General features: G+C 49.0%; 1 protein-coding gene across 1 annotated transcript; it reads left to right on the top strand.

Moving 5' to 3' along the window:
* Positions 1–6241: 6241 nt before the first annotated feature.
* On the top strand, positions 6242–11469 carry LOC112989773 (protein FAM162B-like). Its single transcript, XM_026111127.2, has 4 exons — positions 6242–6515; positions 8011–8116; positions 9652–9760; positions 10677–11469. The coding sequence occupies exons 1-4, from the start codon at positions 6353–6355 to the stop codon at positions 10782–10784; spliced, it is 486 nt and encodes a 161-aa protein (XP_025966912.2). The 5' UTR covers positions 6242–6352; the 3' UTR covers positions 10785–11469.
* Positions 11470–21044: the final 9575 nt, after the last annotated feature.

Genomic DNA, 21044 nt, shown 5'->3' with positions numbered 1-21044 from the left:
CCAGGACACATTTGCTCCTGTATTGATTGCACACATATTCAGCCAGTCTTTAAAAGGCCAAATTTGAACCCATAGTGCAGGGGCTCATACCAGTCTGGGCAGGTTTGTTGGCTTGACTTCACTGCAGGAGCAGAAAAGCTGTAAGTCATCCTTACGTTAAAACAAGTGTGAGGAAAAGAGGTTTCTGCACAGAATTGTTCCATCTTTTTAAATTAGGTTTCTTTTTTCCCCAAACTATTGGCTAATGGACTGAAGAATTCCTAGATGTGTCTGGTTTTGAAGACAACGCAATTTTTCTCAGGGAAGAAAATCATTAAGTGACAAGCAAGCAAGGAGTCTGTCCTTGTCAGTGTGTTCCTCAGGCTCAGCTGGGGAAGCAGGTGGGGAAAAGGTTTCAATTAAACAGCGCTCCCAATTCTGAGTCATGATGTAAATTGTTTGGACTCCAGTGGCTACAGGTTTTGCTTACATTTTAGACTTTTGCACCCTTCTGCTATAAAGCCCAATGTTATATTACTCCAGAAAGCAGTTGCCCTGGTGCAAAGCTTATTGACGTATTAATTTCCTTGGCTGTAAGACCTGTCGTGTCCTCCCAGCGCTCTGAACACCGTGCTGCGCTTCCCGGGTCCTGGCATTGCTGCTGCTTGGGTACGGCGCTTCGTCAGCCGCCCCGTAACGAAGCCGGCCTCCAGCAGTCCCGCACGTTTCAGCCCATCGGTATGCAGCTGCCGAGCGCACCAAGTCACCCTGCCCGGGAGATCATGTGCTGTTTCACTGCCTCTACATGATCACCCCAAATCCCGGGGAAAGGGCGTAGCTCCAGCTTTGCCGGAGTGATGACTAATCAACTGCGTTTTGCTGCCATGAGCTTCGTCCTTCTGACACTAGCGGTTATTAACCCTGTACTTTGGATATTCAGCCCCTCCCGACTCCCTTCATTACGCTTTTTTTCTAGAGATTAGCACCTCCAGGCCCAGCTCACAAGTTTTCCTTGACTGAACTTGGCTCCTGTTATGCCAGCTCATAACCCCGTTCCTTTGACCCACAAATGCTATATTGCACTTAGCAACGGCATTCCCGTGACCCATAAATGTTATATTTCATCTTGGCTGAAAACCTAGAGCTGACAGAGTGTGACAAAGCAATTGTGGTTTATGGGTCCTCTCCACCTGAGCAATCTCCCTTCTTCGTGGGCGTTTCCATTGCGGTCAGGGGTTCAATGCAATGAGGTTGCAGCAGGACAGGGCTCTGATGCTGCTCCAGAAGCACACGCATCTTAAATGGCAAAACATTAACCCCATTAATTGGGGTTTAACTCCCCGGAGGATAAATGTGCTTAATGGTAGCATAGCTGCATCTGCTTAGAGGAGAATCATTTGCAGACTGTGACATTGAGCACCTCTGCTCAGACCAGCTGTGCTTGGGGCTGAGGGAGGAAAATGTTTAAATGCAGCTGCTCGGAGGGAAGGCCAAATCCTGCTCTTTCTTGTGTTAGTAGCAGACCTACAGAACAGCTCAAACCTTTTCCACCTGGGGGTGAATAACAGCTCCTGCTGCAGAAAGCACCAAGTGGGTCACATTAATTACCTTCCTTTATTGGGAAACTGATAGGCAAAAAGGCTCAAATGGCATAAATTAGCAAGTTAGCCTAGAGGCAGCAGAGTGCCTGAGCAGTGTGGTTTGGTGTTTTGTTTATGGGTGTTAGGTGGGCTTTTTCAAATTGCAATGGTGCTATCAAATTTGATGGAGTAGTGACAATACAAGCAGGAAAAAATGGAACATTCAGTTACTGTGGAACTAGAAAGGTGAATTTTTGTTTAATTTCATAAAAGAAGTTCAAAATTGAAAAGGGGGGAGGGCTCCTTTACTAATGCTGCTCTGCTTTTGCCAGGTGTTTTGTTTTATGGATAACTTTTGGGACTACCAGAAATGCTTCGTGCTGGTGCTTGTTCCCAGAGCTCTTTACAGAGCATCTCAGTGCAGTTTTGCTGCAGGATGCTATGACTCTTTCCTTGATTTGGCTTGGCTGGGGTGAGACATGGTTTACGAGCTCTTAATCTCTGTGGGTTTGCATTAGAGGCTCCTCAGGGTAGATTGCCTCCCAGTCCCAGGAGGGCATGGAGAAAACCTGAGGACATGGAGAAGACCCAGGCACAAGGAGTGCTGTCTCTGGGGGGCCTGGAGACTGCGGGAAGGGTGCTCAGGCTGAGAGTCTGCAGGTAAGTGAGATGTTTCAAAGCAATTCATGGCTTTCACTGTGTTAAATTGTACTGCCAGAGAATATGCGGTTGCAAGAGGAAATATTTCCTGACTCACTTAGACTTTCATGAGCTGCGAGCCTGTCCAGGATTGCTTGTTTATCTCGGCTGGGAACCGAGGCTGAGCTCTGCACGTTTAATTAGATTGGAGGAAGGCAGAGAATTTTAAGGTAATCTTATCTTCTACCGCTCGTCACAACTCTCATATTTAAAAACTTTTCATGCCATGGGAAACAAAGCCTGATATTAAGCTATCTGGTTCTAAGGACACTGCACAGGAGAACAATTTTATAAGTAGTCAATCTTTAATCAAATGCTCCTATGCCTCCTTCTGTGTATATGCCTTTAAAAAAAAATTGCTGTAGGATCTTATGAAAAGTTACTAGGAGATGCAAAGAGAAGTGCAGATGGTCTCACCTGGGCTTTTGGGGCCATGAATATACTCTTCCAAAGTGCCTTTTCCTGCGATTATCGAAAGCGGAACAGAGGAAAAGAATCTGAGTCAAAGTTACCCATTGCTGCAATAGGCTGGCAATAACCAGGATTAAGGTGCTGGGAAAGACGGCACAAAATCAGCCAGAAATCAAAGAGCAAATGATTTTATACCACAGCCCTGCGGGGCCAAGTCCACAAAGGTTTTGGGGTATATCGAAGCAAAGCCAGCTGCTGCCCTGGCCTAAAGTGAGTGCTGTCCCCGTCTGCTTTGCAAAGGGAGAAGGTGTAAAGCAGCTTCCAGTCCATTCAAGGCTCAGTTTGATAGACTAAAGGAAGCTGGGAAGAAATCAGTCCCTTGTCCTTAATAAAATACCAGTCAAAGCAACAACGCTTATAAAATAAGCATGTTTTGCACATTATTTCAGGGAGATGCTTTTTTTCCTCCCTCACCCTTCGGTGAACTTTCACACTCTTGTGCTGAACAGAATGGGTGTGGCTCGCCCTCAAAATTTGAAAAGCTTTGGATAAATATATTTAGACACATATTTGTATCTATATATATATATATGAGCAAATTATCATAAAAATACACAGCTGCTTGTAGTGAGGCAGCCACATAAGTTGCAAGCACACTTAGTTTAGTGGGTATCCGTGCAAGGTTTCCAGGCTCCGTTACAGGGAAGGGCCAGTTCCTGCAGGATTTCCCGGGTCCTTCATTGGCCAACCTCGCCATGGAGGAGAGAAGCTGGGGTCAACGGGGCTGAGGGAGGGGAGTGTCACAGCATGTCCCCAAAACTACCAGGGTGTGGGGAGAGAGTGACTGGGGTGGTAAAGGGAGTTTTTTTGGTTGTTTTCATGTTTTCTGGTTTATTTTTCTTTTCCCCTTACCCGGCAAGGTGCCAGCTAGTACCCGGACCACAGTCTCCCTGCAGGATGTGACCCCCACGTGTGCATCGCTGCAAAGGAGACTGCAGGGAGCAGAGAGGCACTAGCTGAAGCCAAATCAGTGCTCGCTCACCCTTTGGATTTAAGAGTATCGGCAGGGCAAGCAGACAAAATATGTAATATTGGGAATAGTGGCGGCCGCTCCAGTGCGGTGGTGTGTATCGCTCTTTATTAGCTTCCTTACACTGCAGTCGAATTCACCCTGGCATGCTGAGCATCCCCAGTGCAGGCAGCGCCAGTAAAATTCAGGGACAAGTAACTGCTTTTGTGATTTCACGGGGACTTGTCTGTCTTTTAGCACTTCCTAAACGCTGGCATAATAAATCGTGAAGTGCTTTCTCGCTCACAGCAGATGTGATTAATATAGCTGTTAGCTGGTGCCACTTTTAGAGGAAATAATTGACAACCCCTAGGTGGATAAGCACCGGAGGCCTGAAAACCCGACCATTTGCTCTGCATTTGAGAAGTGAGGAGGTGCAATAAAAACGATAATTCCTTCTCTTTAAATTCAGACGTGGACACGAGGTGAGAACAGTGACTTTTGCTGGCAGAATTTCAGAGACTGCCTTTTAAGGCAAAAATGGTTTCCAAGCCCAAATGAAAGTTGCTATTTGTTGAGGTGGGCCACTGCTTTGTGTTAAAGTGGCTGGAAAACATCAGAGTGGGTGACCTTGGTGCCAATAAATAATTTTGGCACTGAGTCAGCCAGGACATCCTTGACATTTGGGAGCTTTTCCGAATGTGGCCTCGGCTGGCTCTGCAAGGCAACAAGCGGACCCGTGAATACTCCTGGGCGCGCTGAGCCCTGTAAACGTCATCCTGCAAATGCACCGTTTCCCCCTCTGTGCGGGGCATCTCCCTGCAGTGAAATCGTGAGCAGGTCGTGAATATCCTCTGTGATTTTAGCAGGTTTCCACCCTGCTTCTTTCAGCATAATCAGCTCCACTGATTTCTGCTTGTTTGCGGCAAAGTTTGCAGCTGGAAGCTCAAACTGCCATTTGTTTTCTGTATGCGTTCCTAATCTGGAAATGGATCTAATTTACCTTACTGAATTAGAAGAAAATTAAGCTAAACACATTGTGTTATGCCCAGATGCACTGTGGAGTTTTCCTGAAAAGGGGGGGGGACCCACAGTTGTCATTACTGCAAGTTTCTGCTTTCTGCAGTATCAATAACTTCATGTTCTGAAAAATATAAAACATCTCTGTAAACAGCAGCGTTTTTCCTTGGGGCCAGGCGCTGGGTAGCTCAAGCTGCATCTGTCTCATCTTTCATCGCCGCAGCCCTTAAAGAACATCCTTGCAAGCATCCCGAGCCGTGTTCCCTTGCGCTCCCTCCCCTCGCACTCAGGCACGCTTTCATTATCTGCAGTATTGCATTTGATAGTGCTATTAAATAGTTTGTAACTCTTTCCTTTTGGCGACGGCTTCTTCTCTTTTGAATGGAAATGTTCTTCCTGGGTGTAAACCACCTTTAGAGCCTGCTGTGTCTAAGCAGCGTGAAAACTCCAGTGCTCCAAATGAGACGCAGACTTTGCATTTTCATTTCCTGACCCATCAGGGAAAATTTTCTGCAAAATGCAGGTGGAGGAATGCCAAGCTGATAAAATAGCATTGTTTCTGGTTTGCTCTCTGGTTAGCACAGCTGACGTGATGGAAACCATCCAGCATGATTCAGACTTCGAGGAGGCTGTATTCAAAGAGGGCAAATGCTTTGTATGTTCTGCTATGTTTACATGACCACATCTGCTTGCTGGCAAATACTACATCTCCTGATGTTTTATTATGTTGTTCTTAGTTTACCAATTTAAAGCTAATCTGAAATATATTTTGGCTCTTGGAAAGTTTGCTACCTGAATCTGGGACAGTCATGATCACTAGATGAGCTTCCACTCTGCATTTATCGTCACAAACATCAGCTTTAATGAGCTGGTCCTGGAAAGCAAGCAAACCTGATGGCTTTAGTCAAGTACCCGTGGAGGGCGGAAGCTTATGCCACTAGTCACAAAGCAAATAACTCCAGAGATAAGCACCCGGAGGACTGAACCCTCTGGCCGCCCTGCTCTGGTCTTTGAAAATGCTCTAAGAAAACTGACTTTTGGTGCCCCTGTTTCAGCATTCATAGCTCCTTTTTCTTTTCACATACAAGATATTTGAAGAAATAAATGAGCAAAGCAATTTTTGTTCTAGTAGAGGATCACTGATTTTTTTTTTTCCCCCTTTGCCAACCCATGTTTGTTCTGAGACAGCAGAAAAGCTTTTCCTCTTCAAAAAAGTCTGCTCAACAGAACTGATCTGGAAGATTATTTTTTTTAGCTGAGAACAATTAAGAGCTCCAACAGCTTAACCGGCAATGATGATTAGCAGTTACTAAGCCTTTCTTCAGGGAAAACAGAGCACAGTGTCTTATTTTAGCCCTAACATAGGAAAGAGTAAGAAAAACCTGTAAATGCCTGTTGCTATCCTACGCAGCTCCTCAGGCCTGGGAGCCCGCGCTGCCTTGCTCGGGGAGGCGAGCCGTGCCGGAGCAGCACGGTCGCTGGCCGTGTAACTCGAAAGGTGTGTCTTTTTGGCAAAGGCTGCAATAAATTTAGTCACTCTGACGTGGGCAATGAAGGCGGAAACACGTGATGCTCCCCGCTCGCAGGAAGCGCTGCTTTTCCGCGAATAACCCCCAGCTGCAGCCTTTGAGGCTGCTGCCGGCCCGTCGGCGCGATGCTGGGGAGGCTCCTGGCCGGCAGGGCCGGGCGGTGGTGGCCGGCAGCTCGGCTGCGTGCCCGGGACCCCCCAGGGGCTCTCCCACTCCCACGCTTTGGGAGAGGGTTTGTTGATGAAGCGAGGGGCACGCGGGACGCTGCCTCTCGGACGGCGACTCCAGGTGGGTAGCAACGCTTGGTCGCTGCAGCGCGGAAGGGAGGTTATTTACAGCGAGCTGCGAGCAAGGGACCCTTTTCCTTCTCCATGGCTGTGTCAGTGCTGCACTGCATCCCCCGGGGTTATAAACACTCCTTGGACACCGAGTGACTCGAGGGATGGGACTAGCGTGGTATAAAACTTCACCTTTTACATAGCACTCTTTCTACGACAGCTAACACAAAACCGATGCTTCATGTCAGGAAATCTGCTAAGAACAACAAAAAAAAAAAGTTCCTCCAGGTTTCCCAAGGGGGATGTGAACCACGTGGTGATGCAATGCCCCATCCTTCATCTGGGATAAGGGGAGGGCTGTGAGCCTGGACAGGGAGCTGGGCTGGCTTGGCACCAGCAGCTTGCTGGATGGGTTCATTGCTCCTTTGGTGTGAAAGACAGGGTCACATCTGTGCCTGGGCATCTTCCTACCTGCTTCTCTTTTTAACTCGTGCCACCATGGCTCTGGCTTTGAGGGCTTCCTCCCAGGGGCTACCTGCCCTCCCTGGCGTGTCCAGCGAGCTGGGCAAAGATGCCCTTTCCCAGCGCTCCCGCGGGATCGCTGCAGGACTCCAGCACGATGCTTTGCCCTCTGAAGTGAAACCTGCCCTCTCAGCGAGCCGTCCTGCTGCTTGCTGTGGATGGGATTCAGGCTCTTCCCGGTGTTTCAGAGGCAGCTCTCCTGGCCTCCGAGGCATTCTGTGGCAGCAGCAACAGAAACAGGAGAAACCGGAGATTAAATATACCCAGTGGTATGGATGCCAAGGTTTATAATTGGAATTGTTTTTTGAGCTTTCCTCTTGTACAAGCACCAGCGGTCCAATGATGGCCAGGGAGTGCTGGGCAGCGGGAGCCGAAGCCCAGGCACCTCACCTGCACCCCTTCCCGCATGTCCTGGGCACCCGTCGGGCATGTAGAAGCGCCCGTCCCATGTCTGTGAGCACAGTCATCATCATCCAGGGCCTGAGGCCTGGCTTTGCCCTGCCCTGCACAAGTCCCAGCTGCCTTGCAATGCTCTTCCCTTATGGATGTGCAGCGCAGAAACCAGGGGTTGCACTGCCGTGGGATTTGGGCTGGCCACTGCTTACTCTATTTTAGCAGCTGTCTTGCTGCCACCAGCCTGAGGCTGGGATTATTTCCTTTAAGAGGTGCGGGAGTCCCTTTCTCCCCATGCAGCGTGGTGGCATCACCTTGGCATCAGCTGTATTGCAGCAGCCCTTGCCTCCACTGGCACTCTTGGACTGGGGATGCGGGTGAATAGTTATTAATGCTGTGGACAGTTTGTTCAACCTAATAGTTGGGCTGTTGAATCCTGCTGACGTTAAAAAGTATATCTGGCTTTTAAGGAATAAAAAGGAAATGCCATTCTGAACCTTCGACCCCTTTTCCCATTTCACTGTAGCTTTTTTCTCGTCTTTCTCAATTTAAACTTGGCTCACAGCTTGCTTTCATAATGTCTCTTACAGCTTCTCCGCCGTTCAAAAATGACAGAAGGCCTACGAATTTCGATAAAAAGGTGTTAGTATGGGCAGGACGCTTTAAAAGGGAGGAGGAGATTCCCGCCTTCATATCGTAAGTAGACCTGGGCTCTCTGCTGGGAAACCCTTTTCGCCTGGATGACACTTTTGGATGTGAAAGCACAGACTGAAACTCCAGCCTGGGCCACGGTCAGAAGTGTGCTCACGTGGTGAGGAGGGTTGCGCAGTGCGGGCGTCACGTAGGTGGGCTGCTACTGCTACCAGCATCCCAAAATATCTGAACTTTTGGAAGCATGAAGTTTGGGTCACCTTCCGTGAAGTTAACTGGATTCAGTTGCTTTAGACATCAGAAATTTCACACTAAGATGAAGTGTCTTTTGTAAAATGAGTGAATTCAGCTCAGAAGTCACTGGGGTAAAATATTCATTTTGGGTTTTACATGCTTTGCTAGTTTTTAATGACTAGCAATTAATAACGATGCATGAATTTTAAGAGAGTTGGAGCTATCTACAGCATTGGTGGCAGACATCTGCTGGGAGTTCCTTGCACCTAGCCTATGGTTTCATGTCCTTGTCGAGGTATCTTCTTAAAGGATTGCCGCTCATTGCTGGAGGCCTAATGCTGCCTGACTTGTAACATCCCGGGGGCTCTTCCAGCTGGTGTTTCCCTTGCAGATGTGACTAAAGCCACAGCTGGATGCCAGTTCATGAGTGACTTAAGCTGTCACACTGAAGGCTCTTGCAAGCATCACCTGTCACAGAGATGTCAGGAGTTGCTGGTGGGAGGTGGTAGAGATTTCTCAGCGATGGCTGTGGCTGTTCAGCAGCTCGGTGACATGTCTCCAGGTAGATCGTGGAGCTGCCAGCCTCCAGGCTCAGCCTCTGCTGGCAGAAACGACCCTGGGCTTCCCAGTGCTGGAGGAGCCGGGTCATGGGGACACCAGGATCCGTCACAGTCCCCATGTGGCTCCCGTGGCATTTGTATGGGACAACGTGACAATTTGGCTGACGGATGGTGCCTGGGCCAGGCAGGTGTGCATCCGTTCCCGCAGCTGTGCCGAGGAGGGGGCTGCAGCCCCCTGTGCAGCCAGGACGGGAAAACAGCCCCGGACTGCGGAGCACTCACTGTGCTGCTTGCTGTGAGAAAACTCACTGTCGCTGTTAGCCCAAATGTCATGCAGATGCTCTTGCTGCAGTGAGGGCGGCATCGCCCAGCACCGCCCACCCATCACAGGCATCTCCTGGTGCTCCTGCAGCCACCGCGGGCGGGCGTCTCCCGGCTGCTGCGCGGTGCCCGGGTTGTGCCCCTGCTCACGTCTTTGCTGCAATGAAAAGGCGTTCCTGCCCTTGCGGTTTATCAGCTGCTCACTCTCACACACATTAAATGAAGGCACAAGAGCAGGATGTGTCACTGCTGACAGCAGCAAGACCTCACCTCTGCGGGGTTTGGCTAAATCTTGCATATATTTTTTGAGCCCGCCTATAAGCACTTGAAGAAAGACAAAGCAGAAGAGCATTGTATATAAATAGCTAGTTGCTGGAAGGATTCAGGATTCATCACCCAGCTCTCTGCCGTCTCTTGCTTTACCCTTGCTGCCGCAGGATGGAAACTCTGCTCTGTTCTCTGCAGGTCCGAGGTCCTCGATGCTTCGAGGAACAGCGTGAGGATAAAAGTTTGTTACATCATGATTGCGCTGACCTTGCTGGGCTGTTTGGCCATGGTAGTCTCGGGCAAAGAAGTGAGTATTTTTTTGGAGTGAGGGGAACTGTCCCACTTCACACTGTCCCACCTCTGTGTATGTTCTCTTTTTAAATGAACACCCGGGTGAGACAAAGATTTTAAGAATAAGTCTGCATTAGTAATGCTTGCAGGGGACTTGCACCACCACGTTCTCTGGGGGATAGATCGGCTTTGGCAAGTGCCACTGGCTGGTCAACACGTTCCTCTTGACCCACTTTGCCAGAACCCAGTGCACTGCAACGCCCTATACACTGGTATCTCGGGGAAAGGCTGGCCCAAAGGTCACGGAATAACTCAGATAACATCAGCTGGCTTTGGAGCAGGCTGCAAACATAGCAGCCCTGATGCATTCCCCTGCTTCGGCCACATCACCAGTCCCACCTTGCCCGGCTGCTGCAGGTGATGGGCCTCCCGACGGCTGCCTTCCTGCAGAAGTTGCCTTTGGCCATCATGTCTCCCAAAAGCTGTTACTCATATTTGCTTCCCCCGTCCTGCTGGTGGGGAAGGAGGGTCTCCAGCTCCTGCTGTGGACTAGCATGTCCCAGCCACGCATGCTGGGCAGCAGGCAGGAGCCCCCGGCCAGAGCAGCCGGGTCCAGTGCAGATGGGAACGGTGGCCTGATGCTCCTGGCCAAAATCAACTGAACAAACAGTGATGAAGTAAAGCAAAAATGCAATCCACAAATCTCTCTGCATCTGAGTTTCTGCATCTCTGTGTACAATATGCAGTACGATTTTTCTGCTAATCAGAAGCTACAAATGCTGACAATTTCATAAAGAAAGGAAACACATTAACTTCTTGCATTGCAAAATATTGAAAAGAACAGTGGGGATCAAAGCAAGTGGTGCAAAGGAGGGGGAATTTATTGATGAGAAATGTTTTCATGCAATGATTTTCACCGTTTATTTTCCAAGGCTGCTAAAAGGGATCACACACTGCTGAGGATGAACACAGAAAAGAAGGCCAAATGGAGGGCCGAAACAGAGAGAGATCAGGAGGCAGCTGTTGAGACACCGCGGTGATCGAGACTAGATTTATTTTAACAGCAGGAGATAAGTGTTTTGCACACACGGCATATGTACCTGTCTTCATTTAACTCTTTGGATCTTTCTCCCTGCAACTCTCTCAGGGCAAAGACCTCATTGCCTAAAAATTGCTCAATACGAGCTGTGAAAACTCCTATGGAAATTCCAGCAGATGTTTTCCGTGGCCTCTGGTCTTTGCCGCTGGGTTCACCTGAAATACAGAAGTCGTCTGCTAACTGAAAATTGGGATGGGTGCAGGACCCCCCCAGTTCAGACTCGCCTCTGTGCGGTGCCACCAGAGTGTCTTCTCCGTGCCAGGAAAGATGTGGCCTGACATTGGGGAGCACCTAATTCCGCAAAATTCCCCTGATGACAACAGGCTTAGCCAAAGTGACTGGCAGGGGGGAAAGAGGTCTGAAATATGTTTTAAAATCACAAAGAGGTCAATTACTTCTCTACCTCTGAGCCTGCTGCACCTCTCCAGTTCTGCTTTTTGATCTTCTAGTTCAGGGCATTGTCATAAAAGTTCCCCAGCACTTGTTTAGTTGTGGTTTTAGTCAGGATTAATTGTTAATACATGGTTTGCTAAAATTGGGTTCTTTTTAATCATCATAGTTCATTAATCCATAATAAAACAGCTGTCCAATTACATCTAAAATAAACGCATCTCTTCACAGCTTCATTTAAAGTGTCACCAAACTCTCTGGGATGATGTTTAACAGATGGGAAAGATCGTAATGAAATATTGAAAGTTACATTTCCATAAAGTGATTAAATTTTAAGACAGGAAAATATCCCCACTTCATGGTTGTGGGACTGTCTGCACCAGGCACCAAAGGATGTGGAGGGACAAAACCCATCCATCTTGCCGCGGATGGCAAAGAAGGCTGTAACCATGCTCAGCCCTCGCGTAGGATCCTGAGCAGCACGCCCAGGCCTTGCCTCGCTTCTGCTATGTCCGTCACTCCAACTGTTCACGTTGCATTTGTGCTCCTGCAGCTGTGGTCATTCAGTAGCTTTTTTTGCCCCCTTCCTCCCCCCGAGGATATTTAGTTGCTGGTGCACTCTTCTCCACATTGCACACCCGTTTTTGGGATGAGAAGCTCATGTAAGGGGTATGTTATACCTGTTACACCTTGGTGCTCTCAGTCCATGTTTCCAGATCCAAGCAGGGTGATGTGCAAGAGGCGACGGCTACTCCCTCTAGTATTCCTCACAAAACGTGTCCCAGGAAAGTGAAAATAATGGCCTAGGACAAAACCAGAGCAAACAAGTCTCTGCTGCCAAGGCACTTCCCCCTGTGCCAGTAATATGGGCTCTTTTGTTTTACATGACTTGGTTTTCTTGATTAGCACCATCGACCCTCAAGGGGTTTCTCAGTAATTCCTCAAGGTTAATGCCCATTTGGGACTAAGCTGAAACATCTCTGGTCATTCCCTTATTTTTTTTTAATTCCTAAATGGCCATCACGTGTGTTTTAACATGGCACATGTAGCACTCAAAGGAATGCTGTTTTGATGCTAGTGAACAAAATCACATCTCATTTTCTGAACTTCCCTGGCTTAAGCAGAAAAGGAGGTGATGATGACCATACTTAAAGAACAAGGAAATTAACTGTGACTTGTTCCACTCTCTTTTCTGCATTTCCCTCTGCCTGGGTGGGGGGGAAGAAAACCTGCTTCAGGTGGGAACTATTTTCAAGACCTATTGAACAGCCTCCATCTCTGTTGACTAGCACATAAAGCCTCTGCACTACATATCCTCATTAAGACAAGGGAAAAATCAATGCCACCTCTCTGAGCCAGTGATGACGGGCCGTTTCTGAGCTACCAGATGATCTAATTGCTTTTGGGCCCTCGCAAAGAGCTATGAATATTATTCAGGGGATAATAATTTACCAGCCCTGGCTGCAAGATTATTCATTTTAATGTCATAATAGTCCCCCAAATCAATCAGCCTAACGACCGGCTTGTGCTCTGCAGGTGGCAGGCTCTGGCACGGCGAGCCTCCGCCGGAGCCGGCTGCTGTAGTAGTTGGAGATGCCACCAGAGGACGTTGCGCTGCTGATGCAACTGCGACTCCCTGGGACGCGCCGCTGCGTGTTAAAATAGGTTTCCATCTTTTGCAAAGTCCTCCGAAATCTCCTCATGAAAAGCCTCTAGTTAACACAGCTTCCTGAATGTATAATTGGCCAATCCTCACCACCTTGGGTTTGGGTTCTTTTTTTTCCTCCTGTCTATGTTGCTTAAATGTCACACCTGATCCCACGGTCATTTACAAAAGGGACGGGAGTTGCTATCAGGCAGGAGCTATTTTTCCCTCTTTAATAACGTGCCCTGTATTTCTGTAGCCTGGAGGGTAACGGGAGGCTCCTGCCCGGGGCAGAGGGCCGGGCTGGGGGCAGCCCGGTTTGGTGCAGATGTTCAGCGAGACCAAGGTGAGTCTTTCAAACTCCCACCTTGCCATTCACCTCTCCATACCAGGAGGAAAGAACGCTTCCTCTCCCACAGGATATTTGCCATTTTAATGAATTCATGTGTGGAAGTGGTTAACAAATTGCCACTGGGAAATCTCTCCTTCTTGCTCATTTTGCCTCGCTGGACCTGCTCAGGGGGTTTCTAATGACACCTGGCTTCTTTCCATCCTTTTCCTTTCTGCAGCTCCTGTCCTGGGAAGCAGCAGAGCCCACGTGGTCCTGCACTTGCAACGGGTTAGGGCATTTTCCCCAAATGAAATCCCACTATTCAGAAAGATCTTATTTTAGAGATTTCCCTGCTCTCTCAGTGTTTAATCTCCCACCAGGGTGGGAAACTGCTGCTTATTTTAAGGCTGAATTCACCCAGCTTCAACTTCCAGGTGTTGCTTATGGTCTTCTGTAAGTAACATAAAACCTCCCACCACATCAGCTCTTTCCTACGTTTAGCTAGTCACCTCTCAGCTGACTCCCAGACCTTTCTCCGAGTTGGATTCATGTTATGCTCAAAACACCTGTAGTTTCTAAGAGCTGCTTGGTGGATATCACTAGATTACTGGTCAGTGAACTGATTGACACTATAGTAAATTTACACCTGTATTAAGTGATTTACTAGCTTAGGATCATCTTCATAAACAATTCAGATAGATTTTATTAGCATAGAATCAATAATTTAGGACTTTTGCAGAAAGGATGCGGAAGCTCGGAGAAAGGCATTTCTCTGCAGATTTTTGCTGGCTACCCCAGGGAATGAAAAAGCACGGCGGTGCTTTTTAGAAACCTCTTCTCTTTCTCCCTTGCCTGAGGAACTAACTCCCATTGGGGCAGCATGGCTGGCGAGCGGCTGGAAATCTGGGGAAAGGATTTTGTTTCCTGGGACCTCCAAGAATCAGTTCAAAGGAGTGTCATCTCCAAGTGAGACGTGATAAAGGCCTGGCTCTGTAAAGGGATCTGTTCTCTTTGCATGGAGGAGTTTTCCAGCTTGGAGCAGCCTCGTGCTTCCTCCTCTGCTCCGCATCACTGCGGCAAAGGAGCTGTTGCTGTCGTGGGTGTCTGGGATCCTCGTGCCCACTGCGATTTCACAGTTTAAACACTGCTGTCCCATTTGGGTCTGGTCCTAACTCACTCTAGCCTAGCAAGACCAGTGCTCAATAATTTGACTTAATTAATGAATCATCCATTAATGCAGTGAGGTAGCATTAAAGCAATTTGTCTTGGTTAAATAGTTTGATGACCATTAGTGCTGTATGATTTATCACTCTGCGAGTGTCCCATGATGAGTAGGTAGCTCCCGAAGGACTCAGTGCTCTGCAAGCATCTGAACATTACATTTTTTTTGCTCCAGGAAGGACTTGGACACACAAACCTTAAAGCTACCTTGGTCAAGCTGGCTCCACACCTTGTCTGTGCCTGTGTGAACGGAGAAAGCTTTCCGCGAGGAAATCACGGGGTTGGGACATGATGCTTCCTGGGGGCATAGCGTTTCCCCAGCGAAGGGACAGGGAGCGCGTTTAGTGTGCGGAGGCTTGCCAGAGCGAGGAGTGATTTTGTAGGGGTTCAATGGGCTCCTTCATGGCTTATGTACTCCTTAGCATGAGCATGGTTATCAAAAAGTGCCGGTGAGAGAAGACCGGAAAACCAGGGGATTTGCATGCCAGTGTGTAATACACTTCTCACAGATGAGACATGGGCCTGAGACTTTTAATAAATGAAATGAAAACTAAAAGAGCTTGATGAATTAGTAATATGCTAATTACAATCATTCCTAATGGCTGATGTTTCTGTTTGCAAAGTGCATGAATGCAAACACAGCTCACGTGGGGCACTGTGAATTGCACCATCATTACACACAGCTCCGAGCTCCCCGTTAGCTATTTTACCACTGTCTAAGCATTGTCCTGCAGCAAATTTTTTGACAGCAGGACTATAATCCTGAGGAGGACACCCATCAAGGCTGTAACGATATCACTAAGGCAGTGCTGCTCCAGGGGAAACGGAAGGAGGCTCCAAAATGCGATTTCAAATTGAGCTGAAGGGCTGGAGCAAACCTTCAAAGGTCAGAAGTGTCCTGGTTTTTCAGTCCTTCCTCCGCTCTCCCAGCCCACACGGGAGTCGGAGAGGCTCCTTGCCCTCTGCACCATGTTGGCTCTGCAGAGAGCCATCAGGTGGGATTCTGGCCTTTTTCTTTTTTAGGAAGCTCTTCATATCTGATGGCTATCATAGGGCTGCTCAGCCTTTCCCTTGGGAAGAACTAGGAGAGACTGGGCAGCAGAGAAGGCTCAGGCACAATATTTTATTTTGTTTCAGATAGCCAGAGAGAAATTAAAAAAAAAAAATGTGCTGGCAAAACTGTGCCAATACATGAACCAGAATCACCTATTTCCAGAGTCGCTCTCTGTGCACAAAGCTCTGCACCAGCCTGGAAGATGATTTGCAGCATCCCTCAGGTTTTTCTTTTAGACATATATTTACATAAAAGAAAGTAAAATCTCTGCAGCCTACCTTTATCTCAAAAGCAGGTTTCCCCTGAGACACAGAGAAATAGTGTGTCTCTCTCATCTGAAGGATGAACAACAAGAATTTCACTTTCATAGAAAGAAGTGGAAAGTTTTGCACTGGGAAGTGGAAGCGGAGGGGGCCGGCACTGGCAGGGCAGCGCGCGCAGGAGCGACAGAGAGGATGGACCCCAGCTTCCCCGGCAGCTCTCCAGACACAGCGCAAAGGACAGCAGCACCGTTTCATCCACTTTAGAGGAGCAGGGCTACGGCTCCTGTAAACAGTCATTACTTAAGCAATAAAACGGGCATAGGGGCTATGACATTCGGGCAGCAGAGCTGAGATAACAGCTCTCTTGGAAGCAAGCCCTCCACGTAGGCTTGCACTGCTGTGATTTCTGACCGCGCAGCCGTTACCCCCCAGTGCCCGGCTCCGCTTGCAGAAGCACACGCTGTGTTGCCTGCCAGATGTGTGGCTTTTAGCGTACGATTAATTCCCTGCCTGCCCTGAATCAATCCCTGGCAGCTGCATCGCTGGAGCTGGGCAAGCCCAGGCTGCAGTGCTCTGCTTACCCAAAGCCCCTACCAGAAATGTCCCGGATGCAGATGCTGCTGGTCCCTCACACACCTGGAGCACTCAGGTGCTGGGGTTTGGCCCTGTGGCACTTTGCTGTTTGCTCAGGTTTTGCTGAGCACTAGGTGAGCTGTTCTGGGCATCTGGGCTTCCTTGGTCAACCTGGCTCCCGCGTGGAAGGGGATAGGATTGCAGGTGAGCACGGGCGAGCTGGAAAGCGCTGGCTGGTGACTCGCAACCAGTCTCCAAACTCTTCATGATGCATATCTCGGGGCTTGACTAACAGTACACCTATGTGTTTTACTGACCTACTCATGTTGCAGCTGATAAAGCGCATTACTGAAGGGGAAACCTGTCTGCCCGCTATGAAGTGGCATGTTTAAATCAGCTGTGTGCTGTTTATCTGGCTCCACAAAGCAAGGAGCAGCTTTACTGCATCCATCCTCCAGAAATAGAGGCCTCTCCCCGGAGAGGTGGAGCAGCAGGTCACTGCTTGTGGCAGAGAGGAGGGAGCAAGAAACAATGAGTTCACTTGCAAACTGTCTTGCTATGAAATGCAAACTTCCGTGGGCTTTGAACCATGAGTTGTTTAAGTGCTTAATTTTGGCTATGGAACCCAATTCCCTTAGGGAAAGGAAGATTGTGTGGCACGTGTCTTGTTGTTGTGGGCTCTACCTGCAATGCAGCCCAGGAGCTAAGCATGGTGTGCACAGGGTTGTCCAGCGGCACCTCCTGCAGCTCTCCTGAGGCTGAGACTGTGGAAAAGCACGGTGAGACTCCCCACCGAGGCGGAGAGGAGGTTTTGTGGCTGATGGGGTCCTTCTTCCCCTCAGCTACCAGGATCCCTGGTTTGGGGCATTGCCCGGACCTGGTGGCCAAGTCACATCCATGCAGAGGGTCTTTTGTGGGTGGCTTTCCCTGGACCTAGGGAAATGCACTTTTAGTGATTTTTGTTTTGTTTTGTTTTGTTTTTCTGTCTCTCCTATGAGAGAGGAACAGGGACCTTACCTACATCTTAAAATGCAAAACCACCGCCTGACAGTTCTGGAAAGTTAACTTTGGGGCAAGCACCACTTTAGTGACTCGGATTTTAATTGACTGGAGAGCAGCTTTTAACCCAGGTCGAAATGGGAGGAGGATTTGCATAACAATCGATCTAAAAGCTCCAGTACCTCCCACAGCCAGCGCAGGGACACGTGTTTCTGCTCGGTTTTATGGTTAAGTGCTCCCAACGATGGAGCAATTCAGAGTTTAAGTACAATTTGCAGGTTCTGCAACAATAGCCTGCCGCAGAGAAAACTCCCTTCTGACATTTCCCCATTACTAAAACGTCTCTTTCTAAAGTTCTGCTCTGAGACCTGGGCATATTTTTGCTCCAAATTTCCCCCTTCCTTGGGCTTACCACGATGTTACTTGTTTAAGATTTAAGCAGCTCCAGAAGGCTGTTCTAATTTTTTCTTTCTTTCTTGTGGCAGAAAAAGTCATTAAGCCCAGATTCCACTTTGTGAACATGAGCAAAATAGCTTTTATTAATGCCTTCGCGATGCTGAGTGAAAACCCTAACCTGTCAGCTCCGAACTACAGGAAGACTCCTGGTGCTGGGCTCAGGTTGCAAAACAAAAAGGATGGGAAATTGCACGTCAACATGTCAGTGAAAAGCCCGTGGAGGTGAGAATGCACAATACGTTGTTTATTAATGTCACAGTTCAGTCAAAATGTGAAAGCTGTCAAGTGGGGAGATGAAAGTGGGACCTGAGCTACTTCCCAGCATGGCTTTCCAGGCGCTGTTAGATTTCCTTTTTTCCCTTTTTCCTCTCTCCTAGAGGGTCAAGGCAAATGCCTGTTTATCTTCCTCCTTTTATCAGCAAATAACAGTCCCCTCCTTGCTTAGATTACTTCCACCCTGAGCAAATCTCTCGCGGTTTTTCTGTGCTTTACTGGCACTGTCTTCCACTATGCCACAAACTCTGGTTCTGGAAAGGGGCTTCGAATGTGTCCATGGACCCCCTTTGGCAAAGCGAAGCTGGACGGGGTCACGCGTCTGCAGAAACGCAGGTCTCCTTTCTTCTAGCCAGCAACTTAATTTCGGCAGTGGAAGCCGGGGGGCTGCTCATCCTGGCAGGATGCGGGCAGGAGCGCTGGCCGAGGCACCGGAGCCCTGGGGAATGCCACGAATGGGCCATGTCCGTCCCCTCCGCTGGTGCCGGGCTCCGGTCACGGCGCTCAGCTCGCACCGGGGCGGCCGGCACGCGACCCGTCCCCAAAGCGGGGCTGAGAGATGGAAAATGCCAGGAGCGGGGTCTGCTCGGCACAAATGTGTGCAGATGTTTCCTCTCCTACTTAACCTTGCGGTGTTGTTAACAATAAAACTTCTGTTATATAATCAGGCAGCGACCAAATCTGGCCCCGATTTGACCAGGGATAGAGGCAGACAGAGCGCTGACACCTTGCAGGAGCTGCTATCTCCCTCGCCAGAAACATGGCTTTTTTTTTTACTATTATCATTATTATTTTTAAGTAACTCTCTGGTTGCCATGGTTTCAGCGAAGCACAGGGCATCATCGAGGCTGACGGCTGCCGAGAGCCTCCAGCAGCCGTGTGCGAGGTGTGAAGCTCCCGGCCCTGGCGAGGGGCCGCTTCGTGGGCTGCTTCCCGCACCCCCGTCGCCGTCCTGCCATGGGGAGCAGCGTTGCCTGGCCCTGACCTTGGCCAAAAGGATTTTGCCGAAACCGCATCCACCCTGTACAGTTGCAACACCCTGCTTAAAAGCCCAATAGCTTACGCTTTAGGAAAAATACAGCAATTTGCTTTGCAGCAGCATTGCGGGGCCCCCGGTTTCAGCAGGGAGTGTGAAATCTGTCCTTGGAGCCTGCAGATTTTCTCGCTGCTACGTATTTAACATTATAGTCTTTTTTTTCAGCTTGTTTAGCGTCTGCTCTGCCAATCAATATAATACATCTTGTCTCCAGTAAAGGATTTTGACCTGCTTTTATTTTACACCTGTGGGTGAAATCTTGTAGCCATTAGAGGCAGTTATCTCTTCCACACCTAGGGAACAGGCCGATATTATTAAAAATGCTAATTATCACCTCGGAGCATCCACGAAGAATGCAAGTAAAAGCACAGCATCCAGGTAGATTTCAGAGGAAGTTTAACGGCCTCAAAAATGCCCTTGGAAGAGCTTTTCTCTTTGGTGCCAGCCAGCATTGTGCTGATTACACATTCTTAAAGTTCAGGGAATCCATAATCTTTTGGTGAAACGATGAGAAAGCAGAATTTGCTCAGTGAAAGACGGAGCAGAAGGCAGCGAGTGGGCTCTGAGAGTGGGACTTGCTCCCAATTTAGATAGGTCTTTGTCAGTACAACGCTAAGTTCTTGTCGGATCCATATGTGTCTCTATTTCAACTTTTCTTTGACTTGTTTTTCCTTCGGGTGGAGAAGATTTGTTTGTTTTTTTCTGCTCTTATCTTCCAATGAGGGTTGTAGAAGTCAGTGATGGCTTCTTCCCTGCCTTATTTGGGTAGGGACATACCAAGGGCAAAGGCAGAAGAAAGTTCACAGAGGGTGGGATGCTGGACCAGGAGCTGAGACTATGTGCGCTGAGCCGGGCAGCACTGAGCTGGGCTCAGCCCCTGTTTGTGTGCCCGGGCTGCCTGGTCTGTCCTGGCCACCTGCACCACCTCCGCAGGGGAGCATCCAGCCCTTGGCCCGCGCAGTTTCTTGAATGCCAGGCTGACATAAATCGAAGCTATAGTTGTGATGAACAACAGAAGTAAACCAGCAGGATTTGCCCCTTTGCACTTTCCTCTATGAGTAAATGGCAATGCTTCAAACCCAGCGTCGCTAAATCATTCAAGAAAAGCATAAGCTTGTAGAAACAGAGGCCGATTCCCACTTCCGAGGGACCAAAGCCACCAAAATGACCCTTCTTGCAGCAGTAGCTCCTCCATCACCACCAGAGCAAACTCCAAGAAGGCAAAATCGTCAGAGAGGCAGGGAAAAAAATTCACCTTTATTTTTTTCTTAGCAAATTTAATGTCCTACACAGGGGAGTTTCTAGCACTCATAAATGGTTGACTGAAGGTCCAATTTATGGCTTGCCAGAGCCTCGCATGCTGCGAAGTGATGAGACCTGCCTGGCTGTCCCCAAGTGGTCTCTCCTTGCTCAGAGCCGGCGCTCCTTGCACCCTGCTCCTGGCTTTTGGTCTTGCAGCTGGTCAGGCCATGGGTGCAGCCTTTTGCAGGGCAGATAACTGCTGTGTTTGCAGCTCGCTTGAGTCTTGCCACAGCTTCCAGCAAAGGAAATGTGGCATGAGCTGCCAGCGTGGGTAATTTCTATCAAACTTGCAGTCTTGTAAGGAGAAAGGCCGTCAGAGTCCAGGATTTGCAAGAAGCAGTGGCCCGCTGCCGAAGGCGGATGCTGCCCTGTCGGGTACGCCGGGCTCGGAGGACTGCGGTGGAAGGGATGGGGCTTTTGTGATGCTCCTTGCGGTCGGCAGCATAGCTCAGGCGGGAGGAAAGGCAGCCCGCAGGCAGCTGCATTGCTGATAAAAGCCATTTCTAAAGCACTTGATGGTTGTCATTGCTTTCAGTAACGCGAGCAGATGCTCAGCCAGGAATGGCAGCCGGAGACGTGAAGCTTGCTGCATCCCGGGGGAAAGCAACCCGGGGTGCCATGCTCCAGCGAGCACCTGGGCAGGGACCACGCGCTGCAG

Source organism: Dromaius novaehollandiae, chromosome 11 (genome assembly GCF_036370855.1).
Source record: "Dromaius novaehollandiae isolate bDroNov1 chromosome 11, bDroNov1.hap1, whole genome shotgun sequence".
NCBI classification, from domain to species: domain Eukaryota; kingdom Metazoa; phylum Chordata; class Aves; order Casuariiformes; family Dromaiidae; genus Dromaius; species Dromaius novaehollandiae.
The sequence above is the reverse complement of the archived record's forward strand: the minus strand, read 5'-3'. Positions and strand labels throughout refer to the sequence as shown.